Source organism: Narcine bancroftii, chromosome 4, assembly GCF_036971445.1.
Source record: "Narcine bancroftii isolate sNarBan1 chromosome 4, sNarBan1.hap1, whole genome shotgun sequence".
NCBI lineage: Eukaryota > Metazoa > Chordata > Chondrichthyes > Torpediniformes > Narcinidae > Narcine > Narcine bancroftii.
The window spans coordinates 285487479-285514960 of NC_091472.1; the positions used below are offsets into that span (position 1 = coordinate 285487479).

Genomic DNA, 27482 nt, shown 5'->3' on the forward strand with positions numbered 1-27482 from the left:
GCAATTTCATGCCTGGGATGTCGTGATCATCAAGGACGATTCATCTCTTCGAAATTCCTGGTTGATTGGGAAGATTGTTGATATTATTCATGATGTCTGGTTCAGATCAAGACCAAACCTTGATTTCTGAACAGATCAATTACCAAATTCGGTCTTTTACAAGAGGCAGAAAGTTTTGATACCTGACTTTTTTTTTGGATCTTATACTACTATGTACTGTTTGATTTTTCTTTATAATGGTAATTAATATTTTTAAACATAATAATTAGGGCCGGTATTGTAGGGGTTAAAATGTGTTTCATGCTCGCCAATTGTCTGTGGCTTTTTGTTTAACAATTTATGGTGTCTCCGAGCAACATCTTTGCTTCAGGGTCATAACTAGTTTTCTCTGCTTGCTTGGGAGTTAAGAGTTTAATTTTGTTCTGCAGAATGGATGGGTAGAGAATCTTCCAGCATTTTCTGCCAACATTAACAATGTTTAATGTCATTTAATAAACTTTGGAAAACTCAACTTTAGTACGGATTTGCTTGAACGAATCATACATCACAACATTCTCTTAGCATTCAAGCAACTATATGGCACTAACAACGTGTATGAGTCCTACTTGAGCATGGCAGGTTAAAAAAAAATTCAACTTCTGAGGTCATGTCACCATTGAAAACTTTCTTGGATAACTGAGAATTTTGTTAAAGTTGTTTTCAGATAATAGGAAACATATTGGATTGGTCTCCTTATTTAAGGAAGGATGCTACTGTATTGAAAACATTTTAAAAAAGTAAGTTCTGGGGATTTAGCCACCCTTAATTGCTTTAAGACAGCAAACACCTCCTCCTCTTTAATCTGTATAGGTTCCATGCTTGTTTTCCTTACTTCCCTCAACTCTGAGTGAACTCTGAGTTTCCTGAGTGAATGCTGATGCAAACAAAACCATTTAGAACTGGAAAAAGTTAGAAATTAAAACAACATTGCAAGGAAAGAGATGGAAACAATAACAAATGGGAAGCTGTTTGAAAGGGTGGAGACCAGGAGAGGTTGAGTGACACAGTCAACAGCATAAAATAAAATATAGAAACAGGAGTAGACTTTCCCCAGCTATCCTGATGTACCATTTAATAAGGTAATTATTCTGTTTTAAACCACAGAACCACTTTTCTGCATGGTTTGGATGCCATATCCCTTGGTTCTCTTTGTATCCAAATATTTATCAATCTATTGTCTATTGCATAGACATTTTCAAAGACTCCTGCTTTCTAGTCTAAAAAAATTATCTCATCTGAGTTCTGAATCCCCAATGTTTTCTTTTGAGACTATGCAGCCTTCATTCTCAGCCAGATAAATATTCAAGCATCTAAACTGTCAAAACTTGTTAAAATCTTGTATTTTTCAGTGAGAACATTTCTAATTCTTCTCAACTGAACAGTTTGGACTCCTCTTAACTTTGATAAAATTAACCTACTTTCCCAAGAATCAATGAAATTTTGTTATATTTCCTCATTTGAAACTATAACTGCATTATTTATGGAGGTCAGTAATTCCTTTTTTTTGTCCCTCCATTTCTTCTTAGTATAGTAAAACCTCTGTTATCCAGAATTCAAGCAACCAGCAGCCTCAAGCAACTGGCAAAAATGTACCAGAAAATAAACAGGTAAAAATACATAAGTTTAAAATTGGCACACCTCACTCTTAGTTCACCAACACACAACATGCAATCTCAAGCAACCAGCATCCAGCATCTATCAATCCTCAGAGGTGCCAGATATCAGGGGTTTCCATGTAGTTGATGTATTCTGCTCTATAGTATGGAAACCAGTCCTTCAGCATTACCCATCCATGCTGACCAAGTTGTCTACCTAATATTGTCCACTATGGAAACCAGCCCTTCAGCATAATCCATCCATGCTGACCAAGTTGTCTACCTAATATTGTCCCTTTTGCCTGTGTTTGGTCTATATTTATTTCGATCTTATAAACATTGTAATTGTAATGACATTCACTGTTTCTTCTGACAGCTCATTCCACATACCTGCCACACTCAGTGTGAAAATGTAACCCCTAAGGTCCCTTTTAAATTATTCCCCCCTCACCTGAAATCTCTGCCCTCTCGTTAGACTCTGTACTCTAGAAAAAGATTGTGACCATTCACCATATCTAAGGTCAACTCTCAACCTCGTATGTCCAGAGAAAAAAAATCACAGCCTATCCAGTCTTTCCTTATAACTCAAGCCCAGTACCATTGTGAATCCTTTCTGCATCTCTTCCAGTTTAATGGCTGAGTGACCAGAACCTCCAAGCTTAGTTTCACCAGTGACTAATGCAGCTGTAATATGACATCTCAACTCCTGTACTTAATGTGCTGAGCGGTGAAGGCAAGTGTGTCAAGCACTTTCTGCTCCACCCTGTCCACCACTTTCTGCTCCACCCTGTCCACCACTTTCTGCTCCACCCTGCCTGACCTGTGTTGCTGTTTTTATTGACTATGTGCCTTTATTCATAGATCCTGTTCAACAACATTTACCATTTATCATGCAAGTCCTGCCCTGGTTTAACTTACAAAAATGCAATACATTGCTCTTGCCCAGGTTAAATTTCTTCTGCCATTCTTTTGCTTATTTGATCAACTCAGTCTCATGAAGTTCCCCGTATATTTTCAGACAAAACTCATGCAATGTTTATGCAGTTTTTTTTTAATAAATCCATTTATCAACATATCTTCAGTAAAACTCCTGCACCAACCAATTTATATATTGCAAACAAAACTGTAAAAAAAGTATTGCCGTCTATTTTTGAACAAAAAGGCATAAATTTGACTGCTAAACTGAGTAGCTAAATCACAAAATATGTTTACATGTTTCATAAACATCAGAGGATTGTCAATACGGTATTGATGTACAGCGGGATCTTGGCGTGCAAATCCATAGCTCCTTGAAATTGACAGCACAGGAGAATAGGGTGACAAGGTGTACTAATTATTTGCCTTGATTAGTCTAGGCATTGAGTGTAAAAGTTGGAAGGCCATGTTGGATCTGTATAAAGTTTTCTTTTGGAAGGCTGTGTGCAGTTCTGGATGCCAGGGGAAGGTTGTGGAGGCTCTGAAGAGGATGCAAAACAATTTTGTAACTTGAAGTATTTCTCTCCATGGATGATGCCTGATTGCTCATCGGAATATTGCCAGGATTAGAATGTATTAGCTGTAAGGAGAGGTTGGATAAACTTGGATTGTTTTCTCTGAAGCATCAGAGGCTGAAGATTAGAAGTATGTAAAATTATGAAAGGCATTCATCGGGTGGATAATAGTAAAACACGAAAGTCTGCAGACTCCGTGGTTGAAGTAAAAACACGACGCTGGGGAAACTTGGCAGATCAAATAGTGTACTTAATATAGCAAAAATAAAAATACATAACTGACATTTTGAGCTTGAGCCCTTCATCAAGAAAGGGAAAATGTCAGCAGGCGTCTAAATAAAAAAGTAAGGGGGGGGGGCGAGGCAGGGTTGCAAAGGCAGGAGATAATAGGTGGAGAAGGGAAGGAGCGCTCAGAAGCAAGCAAGAGGAGGAGGGATGGCTGGGTGGAGAATTACAGTGGGAAGGGAAGGGAGGGGAAAGGAGAGCAGATTATCAGAAACTGGAGTTTTGTAGCCTTTTCTACATCAGAGAGACTGGGCGCAGACTGGGAGATCACTTTGCTACGCGCGTTCACTTTGTCCGCACCAGTGACAGACACTTCCCAGTGGCCAACCGTTTCAGTTCTGCATCATACTCCCACTTACCCTTTTATTTCAATGCCTGCTGGCATTTTCCCATACCTGATGAAGCACTCAAGCCCGAAACATTGGTTATGTATTTTTCATCTTTGCTGTGTAAAGGACACAGTTTGACCTGCTGAATTTCTCCAGCATTGTGTTTTCACTGAGGGTGAAAATGTTGAATACTGGAGAGCATGGAAGGGGGTAAGTTTAAAGGAATTTGTTCTTTTTTTTTTTTACAGAGTGTGGAACATCGGAAATAGAGCATAGAAATCTACAGCATCGTACTGTACAAGCCCTATGACCCTCAGGGTTGGACCTTCCTAATAACTTACTTTAAGCTGCTAAGAATTTCCCTCCTGAATTACCCTCTATTTTTCTTAGTTCCACATACCTATTCATGAAACAATATTTATTTATTGCATATATGAATACTTATCCTGCATCTACATTGTTTATCTGAATGTGCATTATGTCTAGTTGTGTGTCTGCGTGTTTTGCATGGAGGACCGGAGAATGCTATTTTGTTGGATAGTACTTGTGCAATTGGATGACAATAAACTTGACTTGACTCAACAGGTCTATGTAACGTGCCTGGAACATTCTGCCAGGGGAGGTAGAAATACATACAATAGCAACATTAAGAAGCATTTGGACAGATATAGGTGACTTTTGTTTGGGTTATGGAAATTCATCTTGAAAGAATTCACAAATGAGTACCTCACAAAAATGTGAGATATGGAATAAAATTTACTCTTACAAAATATATGTGGAAAAATGTAAACAAATTAACCCACATTTTCTCGATGAACATACAAATAATCAGCTTTGTGTTAGAAAAATCATGATATTGTAGCAGCCTCTGGCCTGCTCTGCGGGCCGACACAGGAAACAGAGATCGAGCAAGCAGCACATGGGATGAGACACCCGCTCCCATAGGCCGCAGGAATAGCGGTCGAATTGACCAGTTACTACCAGCAGGTTGCAGGGAGTCCAATCTGGGCCCGCGCATCCGGGACAGTCAATCGGCAACCAGCTCCGCTCAAGCCGTACTCTGGTGCTGATACAGCCGGCTGCCTATAAAAGGAAGAGCTGCAGCCCAATATAACTGTAGCATCCTGCTACAATATGTCCTGTTTTCTAGTAGTGCAAACCCCCGCCCCCAACATAACTTAGAGATCACCTTTACATGAATAAACAGAGAATGGAGGGATATGGACTAAGTGCAAGCTGTTATGATAAGATTGGTATCATGGTTGGTGCAGACATGGTAGGCTAAAAGGCCTCTAACTATGCAGAACTGTTTGATGGTCTCCTCTTTTGCAATCAATTTTTGGTGAAGGTTGTTCTCCACTTATTAGTACAGTATAACATTTAGTCAATGTTACTGGACCACTGTTATGAAGCAAGAATGAAATAAATATTTTTTTTGTATAGAGAAAATATATGAGTAGGGGAAGGACTAATCTTAATGAATCAGTAATAAAGGAATAGTGTGGTATAGTTTTTTTTTCTGTAATCCGGAGAGGAGAACCAGGGAACAATGTTTTCACTATGAGTTATTTAATTACAAAATAATCCCTTGTGGAAAATTGATAATAAATTGCATAAAATTGTTAAAAGATCAATTTGTTTTTTTTTAACCAGGACATAAAGTTTCCAGCTGATTTGTCCAGTCCACATGCTGTAGCCCTTATATTAAACCAGAAACCTGGCAAACTACGAATTAAAGATCTGCGAGAGGGTAATTTAATCAGATAAATGATTATTTATTACTGTACTTTCCTTGCTTAAGTAGAAATAAATGTATTTATTTGGTTTTGTGTAACATCCAATAATTGTATGTAACAGGAGGTATAAATAGCTTTGGATTAATCTAAACAGAATTGGGTTCATACTAATTTAATTGATTATATATCCATAATATTTTGGTGCAATGCATTTGTGCACAAGTTAATGATGCAGCACCTTATCAAGTGCCTTCTTACAATCCAAATTACAGTAAAATCCCATTTATCTAGAACCTACAGAGTCTGTGGATGTTAGACATGCAAATTTTCCATTTGACTGAGTTCACTCTTCCAATGCCTGATTAATGCACCTGGATTAAGCTTACACTATTTAAAAAAAACAAAAGTCAGTGCAAAATGTAAAGTAATTTGGAAAAAAATGAGTATTGTAGTCTTTAATTATGTAAAGTTCACTTTAATCAGGTAATTTCCTGTTGTGTTTGGATGGGTATCAGGTTCAGTGGGTTCACAGAGAGACAAGTGTGGACACAAGTTTTACAATCACAGGTAACTTTAATGAACACACAGGAGACAAACAGGAGAACATCAAATGATACTCAATTCTCTATGGCTTGGCTTCGCGGATGAAGATTAATGGAGGGGTAATGTCCACGTCAGCTGCAGGCTTATTTGTGGCTGACAAGGCCGATGCGGGACAGGCAGACACGGTTGCAGCGGTTGCAAGGGAAAATTGGTTGGTAACAACTGTATAGACATTCACATTGGACCCAGGTTGGACTCTGAGACCAGTGGCCATTTATACTTTATATGCTCACACTCTACTGACAGGAACTTTCATGCACACTCCCGGTTCCTTGTACCAATAGGGGTGCGGCTCTCTGCAAGCACTGATCTATCACAATACTTTGGCTCAGCTTAAATATATAAGTATTGTGCACACTTTACCCACGGCACTTCCAAAGATGTCTACAGTAGCGACCTGGCATGGAGCAATATCCAGGACTTGAACGACGAGGCAGAGCAAGAGAATGTGCTATGCATTGATGGATACAATTCTGATCTGGGCATCTGGCCAGTAATGACCCTAGGTAATTTAAATGAGCCAACGGCAAGGTGTGCACTAATGGGTGGCCGGAGTCCAATCTTGATTGACAGGTGATGTGACTTCCGAATACATTTCATACAGTTGGACATGTGACTGTCTGTAATCCACAATATTCCAGACAGGCAAGGAGGCCACGTGTTTCTCCACAATCCATATTTCACATTCCCGTAACTTACAAAGTTTAAATTCAAACCCCAGTTGTTGGTGCTGTAACAATGTTGTGCTAGCCATTTTGCTAACTGTGTCACCGCTAATTAGCCCTCCTCCACCATGTTTACAGATAATACCTTACTAATATACCTAATACTAATAACAATAAAGACTCTTACTAGATAGGGAAAGGCAGACACTTTGGGAGAGTTGCCCCACTAGCGAGCAGCATCAGCTAGCTCTTCATCCTGTGTGCAATTATTTCATTCCAAAGCATTTTTATTGAAACTTTACCGTCTTCCTTGCACTGACAACTCAGGTCACTTCCATGCAAGTGTCCTGGTCATGCCCTCAATGCACCTTCCCTGTGCTGACAACCTGGCTCACCTCCACATAAGTGTCCAAACCAGGCCCTTGGCATACCTTCCTCGTGCTGACAATCCAGCTCACCACCAGGCAAGTGGCAATAGTGAAAAGAATACATGTGCATTGAGGGGCATTGCTAGTTCAGCAGGGCCAACCTGTGCCTAGCCAATTGAAAGGCATTGCTAGTTTTGGGGGGGGGGGGGGGGGGGGCAAACCTACGGATATCCAGCAAAGACTCAGCACTTCCCCATGAGGTCCATCTGCCCAGTCTCATTTATTTGAAATTTTATATATTTATTTACTTCCTTTTTTTTGTTTTGCTTGTTGTTTAAGTTTCCATTTGACTGAATTCCAGATAATGGGGATTTTACTGTATATAACATTCAACCTGTTCCCCTCTATCCACTGCATTCATTCTATCCTCAAAGAACTCCAGTAAATTTGTCAAATACAACCTGCCTTGCCTGAATCCATGCAACTTCTGATGAAATTATTTCTGATGAAATAATTTCTATCCAGATGTCTTGCTATTTCTTCATTAATATTAGCTTCAAGCAGTCATTCAGCTAACTGCCTTTTGCCTGCGTCTTTTTTTGAAACAGTGGTGTGATATTCCATGTCTTCCAAACTGTCAGGACCTGCCCAGAGTCCAGAGAATTTTGGTAACTCAAACCTCTCTATCATACCTTCTGCAATTTCTTTCAGTACCCTGGGATGTATTCCATCAGGACCAGGAGCCCTATCTACATTTAGTCCCACTAGTTTATTCAGTACTACCTCTTTAATGATAGCTGTTATCTTCACATCTCTTTGGCATGTTAGATGTGTCTTAAACTGTGAAGACCAACTCAAAATGAGTGTTCAAAGCCTCAGCCATTTCCACAAGGCCCAATATTAATTCCAAGGGACCTATATTGACTCAAGCTACCATTTTTCACTTTTACATGATAGAGGAATTAGGGGATATGGAAAGAAGGCAGGTAGGTGGAGTTAGGTCATAAATTAGATCAGCCATGATCGTATTGAATGGCGGAGCAGGCTCGATGGGCCATTTTTGGCCTACTCCTGTTCCTACTTCCTATGTTCCTATATAGTTATAAAAACCTTTATTATCTGATTGATGATCAATGAGGGGTTGATGGGTCATAGAACCATTTCCATGCTATCTGATTCTATGATTCTAAAGTGCCCCATTCTTGGGTGTCATACCTTCCAAGGAATCCTAGCCCCATTAATAGGAAGTGTTACTTGTCTTTACCTCATGATTTGAATGGAAGTGAATTAGGATCAATCAAGAAGAGAAGGAGGACAAGAGTGAAGTTGGGCTGTTTAAGGATAAAGGGGGAACGAGGCTGGAGCCAGAGGAGGAAGGGGAGGTTTTCAATGAATACTTTGCTTCAGTTTTCATCAGAGAGAGGGATCTTGGTCAATATGAGATCAATATAGAACATCCTAGTGTGCTGAAGAATGTTGATGTTAAGAAAGAGAAAGTGCTGGATCTTCTTAAAAACATTCTGACTGATAAGTCCCCAGCACCAGATGAGATATATCCCAGGTTATGACAGGAAGCTAGGGAAGAACTTTCTGGGCTGATGGCATTGGTCTTTGGATCTTCCCTGGCTCGGAGAGATACTGTAGGGAAGAAGGACAAATAAAAAAAGGATATACATGGTAAATGATAGGGCACTGAGGAGAGTGGTAGAAACAAGGGATTTTGGAATACAGATATATAATTTTCTGAAAATGGCATCACAGGTGGATAGCATTGTAAAGAGAGCTTTTGGCATTTTGGCCTTCAAAAATCAAAGTATTTAGTATAGGAGCTGGGATGTTATGGTAAAGTTGTATAAGACATTGGTGAGGCCAAATTTGGAGTATTGTGTGCAGTTCTGGTCTAACTACAGGAAATATATCAATAAAATAGAAAGAGTTCAGAGAAGATTTACTAGGATGTTGCCTGAACTTCAGGGACTGAGTTACAGGGAAAGGTTAAACAAGTTAGAATTTTGTTCCCTGGAGAATAGAAGAATGAGGAGAGATTTGATAGAGGTATTTAAAATTATGAGGGGGGAGGGGTGGACAGAGTAAATGCAGATAGGCTTTTTCCACTGAGGGTAGGTGAGATACAACCTAGAGGACATGGGTTAAGAGTGAAAGGGGAAAAGTTTAAGGGAAACATGAGGGGAAACTTCTTCACATAGAGGGTGGTGGAAGTTTTAAATGAGCTGCCAGCTGAAGTGGTGAATGTGGGTCCATTTTTAAGAAGAATTTGGCAGGTACATAGATGGGAGAGGTATAAAGTGCTATGAACTGGGTGCAGGTGTGTGGGACTAGGAAAAAAAAATGGTTTGGTACAAACTAGGGCCTAAGGGGCCTGATTCTTTGGTGTAATGTTCTATGATTTACCAGCATGGTAATTCTGGCTCTGATACTCCTGTACCTCTTTCCCGATGAGAGCAGTTGAAAGATGCTGTTTGCAGGGTGGTAGAGGTCCTCAAAGATTTTGCGCACCCTCTTCAAACAATGATCATGGGATGGAGGAAGCAAACTACTGTCCCCGTGACTACATTCCATCTCTTTTCTGTGCTTTCTTTCCCTCCTTTCATTATTTGTGTGCTCTCTCTCCCTTCATCCTTCTTAATGATATGAACAAAAGATATGATACAATGGGTGTGCAAAAATTTCTCTATTTCTGAGATAGATTTAGATTTCTTATATCATTAAAAGATTGCAAAAGGTGTTAATCCTCCTATTTTACCTAACCTCAGTAAAGAATCACAAGACCTGAGCTAATGTTATTTGGCTGATAACTCTGGGATTGTGAAAGATTCTTTGCATTTTTGTAAATGCTATTAATAGTTCAAAGTTATATCCTGTGAAATAAATCTTAGAATTTAAAACGAATAGTAAATTTTGTAATAGGGTGTTATTTTTATCATTTTTTTAACATTTGCAATCTTTTTCAAGGAGCATCACAAGGCAGACAGGCAAAGGAAGCAATGTTTAATCAAAAGGTCAACAATAATGTTATGCTGGAGCAAGCTAACCAATTACAATGGTAAGTGAAAGATAAAATAAGAACTGTACCAATTTGCTTGAAATATAATCAGTTTTCTAATTTTTTTTTCTTTTTTAATTTCAATGTATTGGTCCTACAATACTTTCTGATAGTTGAAGTATTTATATATTCACTACAATTTTCAGGTTTTTAAAAAATTTACAGTTTCTCTAGAGATCATATATACCATTTTTGTATCATCTTTCAGGCAGTCACACCTTGGTCGAGATGCAATTTCTCCTAAGACTAAACAGTTGATTCTGGAAAGTAGACAACAAGCAAATGAAGAATACAAGGTTTGAAATAATTTTGTAAATATAAATTTAACAGTAGCTGCTTGAACATGATGCTAAACAGCTTTTATTCACAAAAGATGGAAGGAAAATGTGGAACTATTGTAAAATAGCACAAGACCATTACCCTAATTATTCAGTCATCTCAACATGTTTTACACCGCTGCTGCAAAGAGCACATTTTTGCTCATTGTTGAAGTAAATATGATCAATTATTTTGTGAGTAAATATCAGGAAATGGAACTGTAAACTCAATAGAACATTGAAAGGATATTCTCATCAGAGAAATTCAGGAAATCAAATGTCCTGAAACTTCAAATATGATTGGATGAAGCAGTATAAACAACGAATAATATTTGCTTTTAAAATTAGGGCCATTAATTCCCCAGTTTAAGATATAACAATTCCTCCACTTGACTATAGAGAAAATAGTAAATGAAGGACATAAAGATGTAGAGAGTATGTGGTATAAATTCATCAAATTATGTCTGAAATGGTAAACCTCATTTTCAAGAAAGGTTAGTGTTTAAAAGTTTAAAACATTTTGATAAGGATACAGGAAATAAGCATTTTCTTTGAGAAATCATGGTAAGATTAGAGAGTTTAAAATCATGATTAAGGATAACTAATGAAATAAAGACATATTTTTGTACAAGTGTTCGGCTGGCTGTTGGTGGTATCAGTCTCCTCACCCAGCTAGCCCCTTATAAGAGTAATCCTGGGGCTCCACTATCTCAAAATGTCCACCTATTAGCCCTCCCAAGGTCTCCCTGTTTTGGAGAGTTAGCGGGGCATCCTCGTGACAGACCTGGGACCACGTGGTCGGGCTCGAGCACACGGGGCGGGGGGGCGGAAATGTGGACTCAGTTTCCTCAGAGTTATTATTATTCATCGACACATACCCATTCCCCAAACGTGTCAATCCCCTCTCCCTGCTGGACAATGGGGGCTACCTCCCCATTTTGGAGAGTAGGCAGGATGCCCTCATGGCAGACCTGGGAATGAATGTTCATTGGTCGGGCTGGTAAAGACTCAGGCACACAGGAGGAAATGTGTCGTGGGACTCAGCTTCTTCAGGGCTATGATCATCTATCTACGCATACCCATCCCCTGCTGGACAATGGTTCGGACCTTTCCTAAGTCAAGCTGTGTGCCAGGCCAGAGAGCTGCCTGCAGCTGCTGTGTTTTAATCAGTGTGGGTAATGGCCTCCATGATTTTAAAATTTAAGTTGGTCGCTTGCCCTTGGGCAGTCTGCACTGCCTCTTGCAGTTCCCAATATCCTGTTGCAGGGATTCTATCTCCCTATCTTTCTGGACTCCCTGACCACTTAACTTGGCTGTGATATCCCACTGGTGCCTGAGTAGGGATATCAGTAACTAAAGGGCTGCCCCACAACTTTTGCCGGCTGTTATGTCCTCAGTTGTACCATTGGAGGTCTTAATAAACACTCAGAGAAGCTTGTAAGTTTACAGCACAAACTTTTACTCCATCTCAGACTGCTGGTCATGTATGAATACTCACCACTCAGTGTGATGAGGCTCTTACAATGTGTCTCACTGAGCATGCTCACCACTCAAGTGTGATGCGGCTCTTACAGTCTTGAGGTGTTCATGCTCCAACATAAAATAGTCCCAAGTTTCCACTGTATATAATATGCCTCCTTTAAAAAAAAGTCTAAAAATTAAAAGATTTATTAAGATTTAAATTTCTTACTGCTTCTTTACTTGCACTTGCCATTAAGAATTAAATATTCAAATTATACAATTGTAGTTCTATATTCTTCTCAGCAGAATCGCACTGGTGGTAGGATGTTGCTTCTCCACCTTGCAGACCTTGTTGTGTCTGTTTGCTTTAGTGGTGTTAATATGGTTGTGGATGGTGGTGTTGTTTGCCTCGTTCTTCTGTTGCTTGTTGTTCAGTTGTTACGGTGTTGTTGGTTGGGGTTTCTACTCGCATTCCTTCAGAAGTTTCTGGATTATTAGAAGCTGCTGGTGCTTCTGGTGCTTTCCGTGTCAGATCTGGGGTTGGGCAAATGTGGATTTTGTTTTGTCTCAGCGGCCTACCAGATTGTGTCTCAATGATGTATGACCTTGGCGTCTCAGTTTCTCTAACAATCTTTGCTGGACTGCAGGTTTTTGTCTCTGGCTCTTGAACATGCACATGCTGTCCTTGGAAGAGTTCTGGTCGTGTTTGTGCATGTTTATTGTAATGTCGATTTTCCTCTTGTACATTATTCAACTTTCTTCTTGTTTCCTCTTGGTCATCTGCTGGATGGATTTTGCTTGGCAGGGTTGTCTTGTACTTTCTGCCATTCAGAAGCTCTGACAGGGATTCTATGTTGGCCCTCAAAGGTGTGGCTTGCAGTGACAGAAGGGTAAGATAGGGATCTTCCTTTGTCTCTCTACACTTCATGAGAGTGTGTTTAATTGTCTGTACATGCCTCTCAATGAATCCATGGCCTTTGGGGTAATGTGGTGATGAAGTAATGAAGGTGAACCCATATTCTGTAGCTATTTCTCTGAATTCACGCGATGTGAATAGGGTCCCATTGTCACATATCACTTGTTCGGGTATCCCCCATTCTGTGAAGAGCACACGTGCTGTAGCAGTGATGGTCGATGCTTTCAGGTCCTTCACTTTCCTGATGAAGGGGAATTTGGAGTAGTAGCAGAACACAATCAGATACCATTCTTGGTTTCCTATGAACAGGTCTGCCCCCACTGTGTGCCATGGCCTGGTGGGTATTTCCGCGGGTACCATCTCTTCTTTTTGTTGTGTATTTCTGTATTTCTGGCATGCTGGACATGTAGCCACCATGTTTTTGATGTCCTTATACATGCCTATCGAGTAAACTGCTGACTTTGCATTTCTCCATTCCCATGTGGCCTTGGTGTATTTTCTGGAGAATTTCTTTTTTCGTTGTCTCTGCTATTATCAGCCGAGACCCTGCCAGCAGTACACCGTTCTCCAGGGATATGTCGTCCCTGATAGACCAATACTGACGTATTGTAGGCTGTACCTGTTTTATCCTTTCTGGCCATCCCTGGATTATCTGTTGGGAGAGCAGCTGCAGCTCTTCATCCTTTGTGGTTTCTTCTTTAATCAGGTTTAGTTTGTTATTGGTTACCCTGACGAGGTGATGGACCTTGATCTCCATGTCTTTAATTTTGTAGTTTTCATTTGGGGAAAGATGTGACAAATCATCAGCGAGCACCATTTCCTTCCCTGGCCTGGACTTCAAGGTAAAGTCATAACATTGGAGCCAGAGAGTGGCCTCTGTAGTCTGGCTGGTGCCTTGCTTAGGTTCTTTTTCTGGATGTGTTCCAGCGGGCGATGATCATTCTCTACCATAAACTGCCTCCCATAGAGGAATTTGTAGAATTTTTCCCATCCATATATGACTGCCAATAGCTCCCTTTCAATATTAGCATATTGGATTTCTGCTGTTGTCAGGGCTTTTGAGGCAAAGGCTATCAGTTTTCCTTCCTGCACCAATGCTGCCCCGAGGCCTCTGATGGAAGCATCTACTTGTAATGTGACAGGTTTTTTTCTGTCATAATAGCTCAGTTCTACTTCTCTGCAGAACACTTCCTTAAGCTTGTCAAAATCTCGCTGATGCAATGGGGACTCCACATCCTCTTTCAGCAACTCTCTGAGGTTGGCTGTGTGATCTGACATGTGTGGGGTGGGGTGAAGGAACTCATATATTGGACCAGGCCAAGGAAGCTTCTTAGTTCCTTTTTGTCCTTTGGTTGTTCCATTTCAGCAATGGTTATTACCTTCTCTGGGCAAGGCCTGACCCCTTCAGGTGTGTATACCATTCTGAAGAATTGGCACTCCTCCACCTTAATGATGCATTTGTCTGCATTGAGTTTGATGCTGGCCCCTCTTGTTCTTTTCATGGACTCATGTAGGTGGAGATTGTGGGTTTTCCCATCTCTGCCAAAAATCTGGATGTCATCTGTGATACCGACAGCGCCCTTGCATCCCATCCCCTGTAGGTCTCATCTATCTTTTGCTGGAAGACGTCTTGGCTCACCTTTAGGCCAAAAGGTAGGCATAGGAACTTGTACCAGCCGCATGGAGTATTGAAAGTTGTTAGCAGTGTCGATTCTTCATCCAACTTCACATTGCAGTACCCATTCTTGGCATCTAGGCTACTGAAGATTTTGGATCCCACGAGTTCAAAAGTGATGTCTTCCAGCATTGGTATTGGATAGTGCCCTCTTTAGATTGCTTGGTTTAGGTCTTTGGGGTCCAGACATATTCTTAGGCGGCCATTTGGTTTTTCTTTTACTACTATAGAACTTACCCAGTCAGTTGGCTCAACTACTTTTGCTATTACTCGTTTTTCTTCCATTTCTTCCAGCTCCTGCTTTAGCTTTTGTTTCAGCTCTATTGACACCTTCTGTGGAGCATGGATTATTGGTTTGTATTTTGGGTCTATAGTAATGTGGTATTCAAAGTTCCCAAAGTACCCAACTGTGCCATCAAAACATTCAGTGTACATGTCCATGAGCTCGGCCTTATTTGTGATCGGAGGCCGTTGCTCACGTGGGGTGTCGCTACTGATCCTCTTGGACATTTTCTTCTCCCTGATCTCATTGTTTACAGAGATTAGCTGTAATTTTTGACAACTATTCAGGCCTAGGCATCAACCACAAAGAATGTGCATATGATGCTCTTTCCTTTGTGTTTGCCTTTTATTTGGACTTTTCCTAGTTGTTTAATCACGGGGCCACCGTAGGCTGTGAGCATGACATTTGTGACTGCTAATGTGCCTTCCTCCGGGTACCCATTCTTTATGTACTTGGGGAACATTTGGTGGTACAGTCTAAGCAGGAGGATGTTGCTTTGTGATCCAGTATCCAACTTTATTTTCAAGTTGAATGTTATTGGTTTGTTTTTGATTTTTCTTTTAACTTAGTTGTAGTGTGCAATACATTTTATTTCTCCCTTCCCTTTCTTGGACATCTCATGAAGGAGTATTGTTTCGATGCTGAGTGTCAGTGAGTCAGAGTCACTGTTGTCACTTCCCTTGATGTGTATTCTTGGTTTCTTTCTCTTTTCACGTCAGACCTACACATCTTTTCCCAATGATTGACCTTCCCACAGGTCCTGCACTTCAAACGATATGCAGGGCATTTCTTGCGGTCATTAAAGGGGTGTATTCTGCCACACCTCCTGCACTTCTCGGATGTCTGCGACTTTCTCTGTGTGCGGTTTATGGCTTTGACCTTTCTATCTCTATGGTGCATGTTGGCCTGCACGGAGAGGGATTGCATTTGCCTCCTAGTGGCCTCGATGGTCCTAGCTGCGTCTACAGCATCTGCTAGTTTCAAACTCTCTTTCCCTATGAGAGCTTTCTGCACTTCAGGATGAGCGCTTCCCCAGATTAGTTGGTCGATCTTCTCTCCTCTATTTCTTTGAACTTGCATTTTGCTGCAATGCTCTTTTGCCTTGTGAGGAAATTATCTACTGACTCATCAGGCTCTTGTTTTAATCTCTGGAACTCGTATCGCTTTATTCTATGGTTGGATTTCGGTTCCTGATGAGAGGAAAATTTTTCTAATATCCTTTCTGGGTCACTTACTTCCTCTTCAGTCAGCTCCCAGCTATTAAACAGGTCTAGTCCTCCGCTCCCCCATCCAAAGAAGGATGTAACTAACCTTTTCCTCTGGTGTGATTCCCTTGAGGAGACTTTTGAATGCCAGGTTGCACTTCTGCTTGAACTTTCTAAAAGCCTCTATGATGTCGTCGACTTCCCCGTCCATGACTGGGTGTAATGTTGCTGCTGCTGTGGCGGCCATCTTCTTCTCCAGTTCTGGTCGTCAGGTAATCATGCTTTGTCTTTGTTTCCTCCTCTTCATGTTTATTTTGGTTTATAGGGAGTTTTTTTTTTCCTATATGATATGGGTTTCTGTCAATCCCACCACTGCCACCATGTTATGCCCTCAGTTGTCCTCGTCTTAAAAAACACTCAGAAAAGCTTGCAAGTTTACAGCACAAACCTTTACTCACATCTCAGGCTGCTGGTCTTGTATGAATACACTGTCACACTGAGCATGCTCACCACTCAGTGTGATGAGGCTCTTACAATGTGTCTCACTGAGCATGCTCACCACTCAAGTGTGATGCAGCTCTTACAGTCTTGTAGTGTTCATGCTCCAGCATAAAATAGTCCCAAGTTTCCACTGTATATAACACCGGCCTCAGGAAACCCTATCTTCTGCCTGTAAGGGTTCAGCCTGTTGATCCAGGCACGCTACCAAATGGCTGTACCCTTGACAGTCATCAGTCCACCTGAGGATTTTATACTCTGATACCAGGGTCCCTTTCCTACTTTGGGTCGCCTCATGTTGCCCACATTAACGAGCAGGGACACAATAAACCATGTACCCGACAGGACACCCACACACACAGTTAGTAAAAAAATATCCCACGTGGTTAAGCCTATATTCCAGTCCCACATGATTAAGATTCCAAATATGTCCAGTCATAACTCTTTGAACCCTGCTTGCAGCAACAATTGTTTTGTTGAGAAAGAGTGTCAGGTTCACAGAGAGGTTGGTAATCACATGCAACTTTTATTAACACACACACACAATTTATAGAACTGCATGGGAAAATCGTAATGGGAATAAAGCAAATGCGCACAATTTATAAAAGAACATGGGAAAAACGTAACAGGAATAAAATGCATGCAATTAATAGAAGAGCGTGGTAAAATCGAAATGGGAAATAAACAAGGGAGAATGTTAAACAGTACACAATTACTTCTTCACACAAGCGATGCAGACATTTGCACACTTTAAGTAGGGGTTGTACACAAATGCCCAGACCCCTGATCATTGGGAGGTTAGCTCTATTACACACTATACACAGGGTTATACACACGTTTCCGGACCTCTAATCATTGGGAGGTGCGGCTCTACTGTAAGTGTTGATCTATTGCAATTTGATCTATAACAATACTACGGCCCAGCTTCAGTGCAGTGCACACCTTCTCCATGACCCTTCCAAGCGATGTCCACTGTAGTGACCTGGCATGGAGTGGTGTGCGGAGCTTGGGCCATGAGGCAGAGAGAGCAAGTGTGCTGTGCACTCCTATTAAATACAACGGTAATCTTTGCATTTAGCCAATAAGGATGCCAGATTATCTGAATTAGCCAATGGCAAGGTGTGTATTAATTAGTGGCCAGAGTCCACTGACAGGTGATATGACTTACGAATAAGTTTCAGATGGGGAGGACACATGATCACGTGCAAGACACACCTTCCAGACAGGCCACGTATCCTCCACACACAACAATGTGAAGACTCATTTTATTTGAAAATAAAGAATTCTCTTTTATTAGCTAACTCAAAAGGCAATTCATGATCTTTATTATAGAAGACTTGGAAAATATCACTGGGAAAGAGAAGTAATGACATTATCAATATCATAACTATCTTGTTATCTTTCTAAATGGAAGATTAATGTTCATGACCTATTGTAAGGAAAGCTAAAGGCTATTTAGCGTAATTTTAATGAGGGTGATATACAAAGGAGTTTTTTTTAAAATGTTTGTTATTTTATTCCATGCATGATATCCTAGGAAATGAGTTTACTTGACGTGCCTTATTGGTCTTGATCAGTTCAATGACTATTCAATATTATTCAGAAGTGTGAATATATTTCTTAAAAGTGTGGATGTCCAGTCTACGTAACGGCATTGATGTTTTTACTTAATAGATGAACCTGTATGTGCATGTACCTGAGAAGGAATGTCAAAGGCAAGAAACAAAGATTTCATTGACCCGTGTCCTCCGTTCTGTTGGACAGGTTAGTTACGTTTTCTTTGCTAACATAATATTTGAATAACTTTTGACTACAATAGTTCTTTACCAACAAACAAAATAAAAAAGCATTTTCAGGAATAAGAAATATATCTATCAAAACTTCTTGTTAAATACATTTTTAAAATGACATAACAAAGCCTTTGCAGCCAAAATATTGATACCCAAATACTCTTGGTAATGTATTAAACTAATATATAAATTAGATTGTTGGTTCTCTGAATGCACAGTCAAAAATTAACAGATCAATTATAACAACAAGTAGATTCTAAAATCAAATCAACATCTACAAGACAATACCAAGGGACTATTGCTATATTTAGTAATTTCACTACATTTAAACCTCATTCTTGAAACATTTTTAGTGCATCCTAATGACCTTTGTAACCTTGAACCTTGGTAATGCTTCTCGTCCAGGTTGTCCCACAGTATTGTTGAGTTAAGAGCCCCAGGACTTAAATTCAGTAATGATGGAGAAACAATTATGTACTTCCAAATCAGCATGATGTTTGGAAGAGAAACTGCAACTTGTGATTCCCATGCATCTAAGCCCCTTTATCTACATAGAGTTTTTGTTTATTGAAAGTGCTGGAAGAGTGTCATAGACCATTTAACCATTGTGTAATTTGAAAATAGTGCACTGCAGTTTCTGTGTACTGGTGGTTGAGGGAGTAAATGTTAAGGCAGATAGGCGGGACACCAATTAAGCACTGCTTTTTGACAGTTGTCACTTCTGACTTGCGCTTTGTAAATGGTAGAAAGTCTTTGGCTCATCGGAACACGAGTTACTTGCTCTAAGATACCCAGCCTTTGACTTGTTATCCACAGTAATTATGCAGCTGATCCAGTTGAGCTTTTGGTCAATGGTGATTTTCAGGATGTTGATGGTCAAGAGTCAATGAACATAAGAAATAGGAGCAGGAGTAGGTTATACATCTTTACCTCCTATGGACACTATGAGACCTGCTGAGTTCCTCCAGCCTTTCTGTGTTTTTACTACAATCACAGCATCTGCAGACTTTCATGTTTCACTTCTAGCCATGGATTTAACTCCACATACCTGTCCATTGCTTTTACCCCCCAATTCTCCTGTTCAAAAATATAATTGTGTCTTAAATACATTCATTGAGGAAGCCTCTATTCCTTTATGGAGCAAGGAATTTCACAAATAACAGTTCTTTTTTTATCTGTGTTTTAAATCTACTTCCCAAATCTTGATGCTATGTTCCCTGGTTCTTGTGTCTCTTGCCAGTGGAAACAACTTCACTGCTTCTGTCTTATGCATTGCTTTCATAATTTTTTATGATTCTTAAAAAAAATACTCTCATCCTTTTGAATTCCAGTGTGTCTTATCCCACGCTACTCAATCTCTTCTCATAAACTAACCCCTTCGTTTCCAGAATCAACTTAGGGAATCTCTTTGTACCACCTCCAAAGTAAGTGTAGTCTACACTTCCAATAGCAATGAAAGTGAGGTGAAAACAGTTGGTTTTGTTGGAGACATCATTTCATGGCACCAGATATTTGATTTTATCAGCGTGTGCCAGAATTTTGCCCAAGTCTACTTCACATGAACCTGAATTGGTTTACTTGCTGAGATAAATGAAGATTTGTGCCACCTGATATACAATATATCACCAATGAACATCCATGCTTCTGCCCTTATGATGGAAGGAAGATCCTGTACTGATGTTCTGAGACTCCAACATTATGCTTAAAAATGCACCTGACTGCTACTTGTCCAATGCTGCCATTAGAGTAGATATCATTCAGGACCTAAAATCAAAATACATGTGAATAGAACTCTTTAATATCTTCTTTCTAAACATTATAAAAGAATGATCTCGGGAGTGGTTTTGGTCTTGCAACTGGTTAGATAGGTATGTGATTATTATACTCTGTTATGCCAATGGAATGAACATGAAGTATCAGTGCTAAACATGTTATGCTAATATTCCTTGAGTTATTCACCCAGTCTTTCCCATTAAAGTTGTTTCCCTCAATTATGATAGGCTGTAGTCGCTCTCCTTTAAGATGACTAATAAACTCCATTTGTCCTCTTCAGAACAGGATATCAATTTAGTGATGCTTTCCGGCAATATACATATAGGTGAACCTGTTGGAAAAGGTTTCTTGATTTATTACCAAACTGTCTCTAGCGATATCAATTATATGTCAAAGCACATATTGTTAACATCTTTATTGAAAGTTCATCTGTTATTTCTTGTGGCATACAAGCTTTACAGTCCAAATATCTAATTCTATGAATGAATTTTCACATATGACATCTTCCTTTCTATTGCTATTTCAAATTCCTGCTGAAATTACTTTTGTTTCTTGTCATAGGCTTGAAGCCTTTTAAATAAGATGTAATTGAAATATGTGGCCATTTTAAAGTGACAAGACCATGGTACTGATGTCAAATAACTGAACCGACGTCACCGGATGGCTTTGAATTGAGTTTCATAGCCTCGGGCCTCATTAGAGTTCTTTCTGTTGGCATTGTTAGATAGACTACCATTTATTGCCCATTTCTAATTACTTAAGGGAAGATAGTTTCAAACTACATTTTTAAACTGCACAATTTTTCTAGAGAAGGAACTCCCACATTATTGATGGAGTAAGGAGTTCCAGGATTTAGTCCAAGTCCAGCTGCATCACGGTCTGGTACAGGAACAACAATACCCCTGAGTGTAAAGCCCTCCAAAAGCTAGTGGACTCAGCTCAGGATGTTACAGACATAACATTCCCGACTATTGAATACATCTACTGGGAACGCTGCCGTTGGAAGATAGTACCAATCATCAAAGACCCACACCACCCAGCACACACTCAGTTCTCATTGCTACTATCAGGAAAGAGGTGTAAGTGCCACAAGACTCACTCCACCAGGTTCAGGAACAGCTGCTATCCCTCTACCATCAGACTCCTCAACAACAAACTCAATCAGAGACTAATTTTAGTGTTCTTGTGGACTTCATTGATTTTCTTTGCTCTCACTGTATTGTACAGTCAGTTTGTTTGTATTTTTTATCTGTTTACAATTTTTTTGATTGTTTACATGTTCACGATGTGTGCAGTTAATTTTTCCACTCCCAAGTAGTGGTAATTCTGCCACGCCTTCAGGAAAAAAAGAATCTCAGAGTTGTATGTGATAGCATGTATGTACTCTGACAATAAATCTGAAATGTGAGGTGACAATAACAAAATAGCAATATACCTGTACTTCCAAGGCAGGATAGTTGTATGACTTGGAGGGAGCATGCAGGTGGTGATGGTCCAATCCACCTTCTAACCCTAGCAGTAAGATTACAGGCTTTGGATGTTCTTTCTGAATACACAGTCATTGTGCTTGGATAGATGTCAAGATGTCAAACCAATGAAGTGGACAACTTTGTCTTGACTTTTTCTGTATCGGATTTCTGGGACTTGTGGGATTTAGCTTTTGTATTTTAGCTGATGATGGTTACAACTAATTTAACTTCTAAGGAATAATGAGTTGTTCATTATAAAATGTCCTGCTAAAGATAAGTCATGAAATTATAGACAATTATGTTGTGAATCATATACAATGTTTAGAAATGTGAAAAGAAGCTTTGAGTAAGATTAAGTGTATAAATTATATTTAATAAAATAATCAACTTGATTGCTGCATCACATTTTAATATTGTTAACGTTTAAATAATGACACTGGGATTTTATTTTCTGCCTTCCAGTTTCCAAGCTGCACCCCAGAATTTGACCCTTATTCAAATAATCCCTGGGAAATACGTAATAGAGCTCTCAAACGTTTTCAGCTAGCTGCACGAAAGGTAGAAATAAATTCTAAATGCATGATTAATAACTCAATAATGTTTTCACAAAATGGAATCATTGAAGAAATTTAAAATATGTCATTGTAGCTTTTTCTTACAAATTTGCTTCTTGGCCACTGTTCAGAACTGTAATATTGCAGGATCTTTAAGGATGTCAATATTTCTAGTAATTTCAAGGATAGCTACTTGTTGATTAAAAATATTTTAACCTCTCATGCAAGTAACCTATTGCCCTGTCTCTAATCCCCCTCCATTTCTTCTCTTTGAATCCAATGTGACCTCTTAAATTTATAGCCATCTTATCCAGAGCTTCCAGAGCTCTCTGTTTGAATCACCTTAACAGGCTTCCACCATGGTCACAGTGTTGACACAGAACTGATAAATGTAACTAAGTGATTGACTCATCTGTGTCTTTGACCCAATTTATCACATCATTTTCCAATGCTTCTAATTGAATGGGACCTCACACATTTTGGTTTCATTCAACTGAAGGTTCATTGGCAGTGGCTTTTCTTATTGCACACTTACCTGGAGTTTTCCAAGCATCTCCATCCACCTTCTTATCTACATACTGCCTTACAGCAATAAAAGGCAAAAATATTATGTCATTTTCCAGATGTATAATGCAACCCAATTTTACCTTTTCATTAAATACATAAAAGTGCTGAAGAAATTCAGCATGTCCTGCAGCATCCACAGGAGGTAAAGCTATCTAACCAACATTTCAGGCCTGAGCCATTCTTGAAGGTATGACCGAAAAGCAGGCAGGCACCTAAATAAAGAGGTTGGGGGAGAGGGGGAAAAAAAGGGGCAACGGGACAACAGCCAAGAGACCAGAGGTAGACATGGATTGAAGCCAGGAGAGAAAAGCACCAAATTGATGGGGGAGGGGGTAGCAGAGTTGGAGGAAAGGAGACGGGGATAGGGAGAGAGAGAGAAGGAAGAAAAAAAACATAGGGACAGGAAAAGAGACTGCCGGGTTGTGGGCACCTAACAGAAACCATAGTTGTTGGATGAACAACACCTCATATTCTGTCTGGGAACCCTCCAACCAGTTGACATTAAGATCAACCTCCAGTTTCAGTTAGTTCCTCTTCCCCACCTCATTTCTCTTTTTCTCTATATCCCTCTGTCTCCTTTCCTCCAGCTCTTCATTCCAAGAGGTACTCCACTTCCCCAATCAATTCCCTCTTATGGCATCTTGGCTGTATGCTTGTTCTCTCCCCCTGCTCCTTCCCTCCTCCCATTGTCTTTTTATTCAGGCGTCCACCTGGTTTTTGCTTATAACTTGATGCTTATATATCTTAGCCTCTAATGGATGCTGTGGGACATGCTGAGTTTCTCCTGCACTTTTGTGTATTTACTACAATCACAGCATCTGCAGTCTTTCTTGTTTCACTTTACCTTTTCATTACCACCTTTGATTATTCTGGTTTTCCTGATTGTCAGAGAATAAGTTTAGTGTGCAATATCCAGCTCTGGATGAGCATGAATTTCATTTGTTCAGACACTCGGGAAATTAGAACCATCAAATTGACCTTGGAAGACAAAAGGCATCATAATCGGTTTGCATCACAAACATCGTTCTTTTCCTTACCTGTTTTCTGACATTAAAATGACTACTTTCAGCATGTTTGAATCAAGTTTTAGATCTAATATCTGCGTCATCCTATGGATCACCAATTTCCATCTAAATTACATTACCCTACTCCAACCTTGATAAACCTTTGACAGACTTAATTTAGATACAGTATTTTTATACCTTGTTACCATCAGTCAGCTTTAGATTCTGCTGCTCATAAATTTGTTTTCCTCCAACATTTTTCATTCTTTATGGTTCCATTTTTTCTTCATCCACTTTCTGTTATTTCCTCTTTTAGTCTTTTCTTCCTGATGCATCTTCCTGAATATGTGACCTAAATAGTCTTATTTTCCAAAGGTCTATTATTCTGCAACACTGCCTCACTAATCACTGACTTACCCAGGGAGATGCCTCTTGCCACACTAGGAATATTGATGTAGATCATTTATTTAATAAATAAGTTATACTGGACATACAGACTGTTAATGATTAGCAAATGATTTATTTAGTTATTTTCAGATTTAGAACATATTTGTAATTATTAAGATGAAACAATTAAAATAATAATTAGAAGTAAAAGCATTTATGAAATAAACAAAAAAGCTGAAAACTTCAAGCTGGGTGAGCAACAAAATTAAATACGTCTCATGTGTTTTCCAAAATTAAATAGGTATTTTATATGTTCCAAACTTGTTTAAAAAGTTTTAGTTTATATGAAGCTTTTTTTTGGAATTGATGTGAGTTGAGATTTTTTATATAATGTACAGAGTGCTCTCTGAACAAAGTACTCAAGATTAAGAGTTTTGAGAAGAGAAATGTACATCATGAATAGAGAATGAAGAGTTCAAATATTCTTTAAAATAATTTTCAAACTTATATGGCTTTTTTTTCCATGACCCTAGCAGGAATAGAAAATTCCTGTTTCAAGGAATGACTGGAGTAGGATTATTGTATTTCATCTGCAGAGCTGTTAAAATAGATTCAGCCTTGGTTAAAAGTATGTTTTCATTCTGTTAAATTCTATCCATCATGCTCTCTATTACCCATTCAGTCCCTTTGTTTGAGCCCATAAGTTTAATTTCCCTATTGAGCCTATTGGAATCATACAGCACAGAACAGGGCCTTGAGCCCAACTCTTCCATGTTAACCAAGTTAGAACCAAATTCTGAACTTGACCCATTTGCCTGCTGTGCTCCATATCCTTCGAGGCCTTTCCTTGATCTGTCCAAATGTCTTTTGAATAGTTTTGAAAAGTCTTAAAAAATAATTGGAAAAGTATATTTCTGGCATTTCTTCCTTTCTTTCACTACCTTGTAGATTGAAATGATATCCTAAAAAAAAATTGGTTCCATTGTTCCAAACCCATCCCTTTGAGGAAAGCCAGTGTTGGCTTTCTTCAATCTGAAGTAAACTGAAACAACTTCATCTCATAATTCATGCATCATAATTTTTAGATCTGTAAAATTTAACCGTATACCTAAGCAGCATCAGCATTTTTCTTTTCCTTGCCAGCCTGGATCTATCTCACATTTTATGGATTTTCTTTTACATTTGACTTATGTCCTGATAGTTCAGTTATCAATTAGTTTGCATTATGCCTTCTTTGTCTTCCCCAACTTTAGCAGACAAAAGTGAAATTATATCATGTGTATTGTATTTTTAATGTATTATTATGTGACAATAAAAGGAACCTTGAACCCATCTGCAGCCCAAAACAAATGATTCTTCTTGTAAGTTTGATGTGATCTTTCCTAGAACTTGTAACTTGCCTAGCGCAGAATTTAATTTTTATAAAATAAGTTATTTAGAATCTTCATTTCCAAACCCACGTACTTTTTTTCCATTTATTGATGACTCAGAATGAGAGCATCAGCATTTCTTGCCCATCACTCAGTGTCCTGAAGGAGACAGTTAGAAACCACCTTTTTTTATCTATTGCAGTTCATCTGGAGAGGATAGTCCCACAATTCAAGGCCTTAGACCCACTGTTGACACACATGGAGATTTATGTCTGAGTCAGGATGATGTGCAACTTAGAAGTAAACCTGCAGGTGATTTTGTTTCCAAGCACCTGCCACCCTTGTCCTTCTTGGTAGTAAAAGTTGAGTATTTGGAAGATGCATTTGGAGGGAGCGCAAATGACTAATCCCGATGCAATTGTAGATGTATACACTATCACCAGCTGTGGGGAAAAATACATATTTAGGTTGTTGAATAGTGCCAATCAAGAAAGTTGCTTTATTCTTGATAATGTTGATTTTTTTTTTTCAAGAGGTATTGGAGCTGTGCTCATCCAGACAAGTGGAAAGTATTTAATTATTTATAAAGTGTGTCTAGTAAATGGTGGAATGGTAGCATGAGGTGAGATACCCATTGAGAATATCTGCTATCGTAACTGCATTATTTACATGGCTGATTCAGTTGAGTTTCTTTTTAAAATATTTTTATTGAGCTTAACATATAAATTTACATACAAAATTTTAAAGAAAACACATACCAGTCATCTTATATACATACAAGTACAAAAGAAAGTGGATGGAACTACTTTAGATAGTTCCTTGATCCACATGAGAAACAAGTTAATGAATTAATCTATGATGACCATGTTAAACCCATATTTACCAAGTTAATCCAAATAAAAATTGATAAAAAGTTGAGTTTCTGATCAATGGTAATCATCAGGATGTTGGCAGAGGGGGACCTGGCGAGAGTAATGACATGTTGTATGAAGAGTTAGATTTTTGTTGAAGATGGACTTTAGTGGAACAAATGTTTAATGTACTTATCACTCCTGTATATTGTATAGGCTTTGCAGCATGTTGGCCTGGACCACTTCATTTGCTATAGAGTTGCAAATGAAATTGGAATCTTGAGCAATTGCAAATAAATATCCATACTTCTGACATGATGAAAGAAGAAAAGTTTGGGCCTAGCACAAGGACCTGGGACGCTCTTGCAGTGATATCCTGGAACCTGTTTCTATTGCTGCTCATTCTCCTTAATGTTTGGGAAACTACAACTTAATCTCTAATTACCTAATAGTTCCAAAATATTACCATAGTTTATGATTGCCATTGGCGAACATTAGATGTGTCTGGAACTCTCTTCTTGAACAGAATTAAGTTTATACACTTTACATCATTTATAGACATGGCCATTCTGCCAACATTTTATTTGCTAACATTTCTTTTGATCTTAGGTTATCATACAATGCAGAGTGAATCATAGGTTGATTTTGTTGCGAAAACTTATTAGCAGTCTCAAAAATCAAAGAGAAAGTTCAATCAATTTCAATGGTAAGCATTTCATTTTTTTAAATCTCTTGGAACAATTTTGCTGCTTTCAAATGATTATTTTCTAAATTACTCTTATGTATTTTTAAAAAGTGCTACTCGGGAACTTTTTAAGCAATTCTGATTGTACATGCAAACAACGAAGGGCCTTGAAATTCCACAGCCCGACTGTCTTAGCAAAAGATCCATAGTGCCATGAATTTCAGATAATCCAGACCTGTACCAAATTATCTGGTCAAGGTCATTTGTTTGCATCAGTAAATCCTCTCCTGACAACTGGCACAAGGTGAACTAACTCTAATGGGGCTCTTCTTAAATTAAAATTTAAAAGCCTACACTTTAAAAGTCATTAAAGGGCAAGAGTACCTGCAGTACTCACAATTACCTCCAGGGACCAGCTGATGAGAATTACAGAAAATTATATGTATCCATGGAATGAAAATCTGGCTTCCATAAAACCCTGCAATATAATATTGGAGACCAGA

General features: G+C 39.0%; 1 protein-coding gene across 13 annotated transcripts in view; it reads left to right on the plus strand.

The window, feature by feature from the left end:
- Positions 1-27482, plus strand: part of cfap221 (cilia and flagella associated protein 221) — a 151880-nt gene that overhangs the window by 58196 nt on the left and 66202 nt on the right. For 11 of the 13 annotated variants that reach the window (XR_011356736.1, XM_069935257.1, XM_069935249.1 and 8 more), the window contains 7 exons: positions 1566-1646; positions 5392-5488; positions 10084-10174; positions 10383-10470; positions 18204-18293; positions 22024-22119; positions 26904-27000. Coding sequence is in view for 12 of the 13 variants with exons in the window: in XM_069935257.1 (XP_069791358.1) it covers positions 1566-1646; positions 5392-5488; positions 10084-10174; positions 10383-10470; positions 18204-18293; positions 22024-22119; positions 26904-27000 (640 nt within the window). In the remaining variant the exon portion in view is untranslated. The remainder of the gene's footprint in view (positions 1-1565; positions 1647-5391; positions 5489-10083; positions 10175-10382; positions 10471-18203; positions 18294-22023; positions 22120-26903; positions 27001-27482) is intronic. The other 2 variants (XM_069935251.1, XM_069935255.1) reach the window with 1 other exon arrangement.